This window comes from Phytophthora parasitica (genome assembly GCF_000247585.1).
Source record: "Phytophthora parasitica INRA-310 unplaced genomic scaffold supercont2.40, whole genome shotgun sequence".
Lineage (NCBI taxonomy): Eukaryota > Oomycota > Peronosporomycetes > Peronosporales > Peronosporaceae > Phytophthora > Phytophthora nicotianae.
In genome coordinates this window covers 16,370-17,896 of record NW_008649026.1, presented here as the reverse complement: position 1 = coordinate 17,896, position 1,527 = coordinate 16,370, and the positions used below count along the sequence as shown (strand labels likewise).

The window sequence follows — 1,527 nt, the reverse complement described above, 5'->3', positions numbered from 1 at the left end:
GATACGGTCAGTGACAGCCAGCCCCACCTTCCAGCTTCCTCACAAATCAATTTGCGGGGGGACCAGCACAAGCACATATTTCAAGTATCAAGGTGCGGCGTGCCACGGCCGCTGCAGGGATGGCTCGGCGGCGCCACCACCACCACATACAACGGCCACTACCACTGAACACTACTCTATTCTTCGATGGCGCGGCGTGCCACGGCCGCTGCAGGGCTGGCTCGGCGGCGACACTACCACATACAACGGACACTACATGCAGCGATAACTTGACGGAAACTGCGAGCGGCAACTCAAAGGATAGTGCGCATCATCAATGGCTACGACGTGTGGGCCCGTTGCTGCAAGGCTTGTACGGGACGAGTTGATGGGCTAGACCCTGTACCGCTCTAGCTGATGGCTGCGTGGCAATGGAAACGCAGTTGTATCAGGCAAGGTCACCAAGATTTTGGGTTCGACTATCTCTTAAATGGTATTAGCTTTAAGCCACTACAATCTGCTTTTGTTCGTCATACACTTCCTTTGAAGACGCAAAGTGAAGGTCGTAGATTTCCGCGACCACACCCTCGCACAAGCTGTCCGGTATTCCCTTGAGCTTTTCATGAATCTTGGCCATCACGTGGTAGAAGCACATGAGATATTCATCACACCGAACACTTGATTCACTGCGTTCTGTAGCCCGGCTTCAGCATCTGCCATAACGTACTTGACCAGCAGCTGTTGGCCGGTCACAGCAGTGAATACTCTGTGAAGAGATGACAGCGCTTTCACGTACAGCCTCTCCAATCGCTGCGAAGTGATGAACAGAGCGACCAAGTGGAAGGACCGACATCTGTCAGACACTCCACAGACGATGACATGATACGCCACTTGGTTTAGCTTGAAGGTGGCATCCATGTGAAACACGTATGTTCCGGGATCGCGGGCTGCATTATGCAGCAAGGGCTTCGTAGTTAAACCCACCAAAAACGGTTTTCGTCAGAGCCGTTGCCGACATCCAGCTTCCCGCGGACGTCACGTTCCCACCCAAAAGAAAAAGGATTAGTGTCGGATACGTCGGGTTCATACGCCAGCTGGTCGATATGGCCCAGGATCTCGTCGTGGTCATCATTTCGGTGGAGCGTCTAATTCGTGTAGTGGCTGATGAACCATTGCACTTGGCGCAGATTTGACATATCCGCCTCGGATAAACCGAATCGCCGCGCCATACCCATGCGAATTCGGGCTGGTTTCAGGCATTGAGTGGCCATTTCGCTACCGTAGTCTTTCAGTCGTGGCGTCAGCTGCGGCTGGCGTCGCTCTCGGACAAGGGTCTCATGAGCACCAAACTCTAAGATTGTCACTCGGTTGAGTTCTTGACAGGTAAGATCCTTTCCTAGCCACTGGGCAAGCATTATACGGTGCTGCCGCCTTGCATGTTTGGGAGGAACACCTTAACAACTGGTATACAATCTTATGCGGTCTTGTCAGAGCGCATACAGAGCATGGGACCAGCTGACTCTACACAATGATGAATATCTTCATGTC

At 52.7% G+C, this 1,527-nt stretch overlaps 2 protein-coding genes across 2 annotated transcripts; both read right to left on the bottom strand.

Annotated features, from left to right (window-relative positions):
* Positions 1-481: 481 nt before the first annotated feature.
* Positions 482-897, bottom strand: PPTG_14041 (hypothetical protein; the record flags this gene model as incomplete). The annotated part of the gene is made up of 2 exons (XM_008910995.1): positions 482-683; positions 707-897. The coding sequence occupies 2 exons, from the start codon at positions 895-897 to the stop codon at positions 482-484; spliced, it is 393 nt and encodes a 130-aa protein (XP_008909243.1).
* Positions 898-1,124: 227 nt separating this feature from the next.
* Positions 1,125-1,250, bottom strand: PPTG_23492 (hypothetical protein; the record flags this gene model as incomplete). The annotated part of the gene is made up of 1 exon (XM_008910994.1): positions 1,125-1,250. The coding sequence occupies one exon, from the start codon at positions 1,248-1,250 to the stop codon at positions 1,125-1,127; it is 126 nt and encodes a 41-aa protein (XP_008909242.1).
* Between the last annotated feature and the right edge of the window lie 277 nt (positions 1,251-1,527).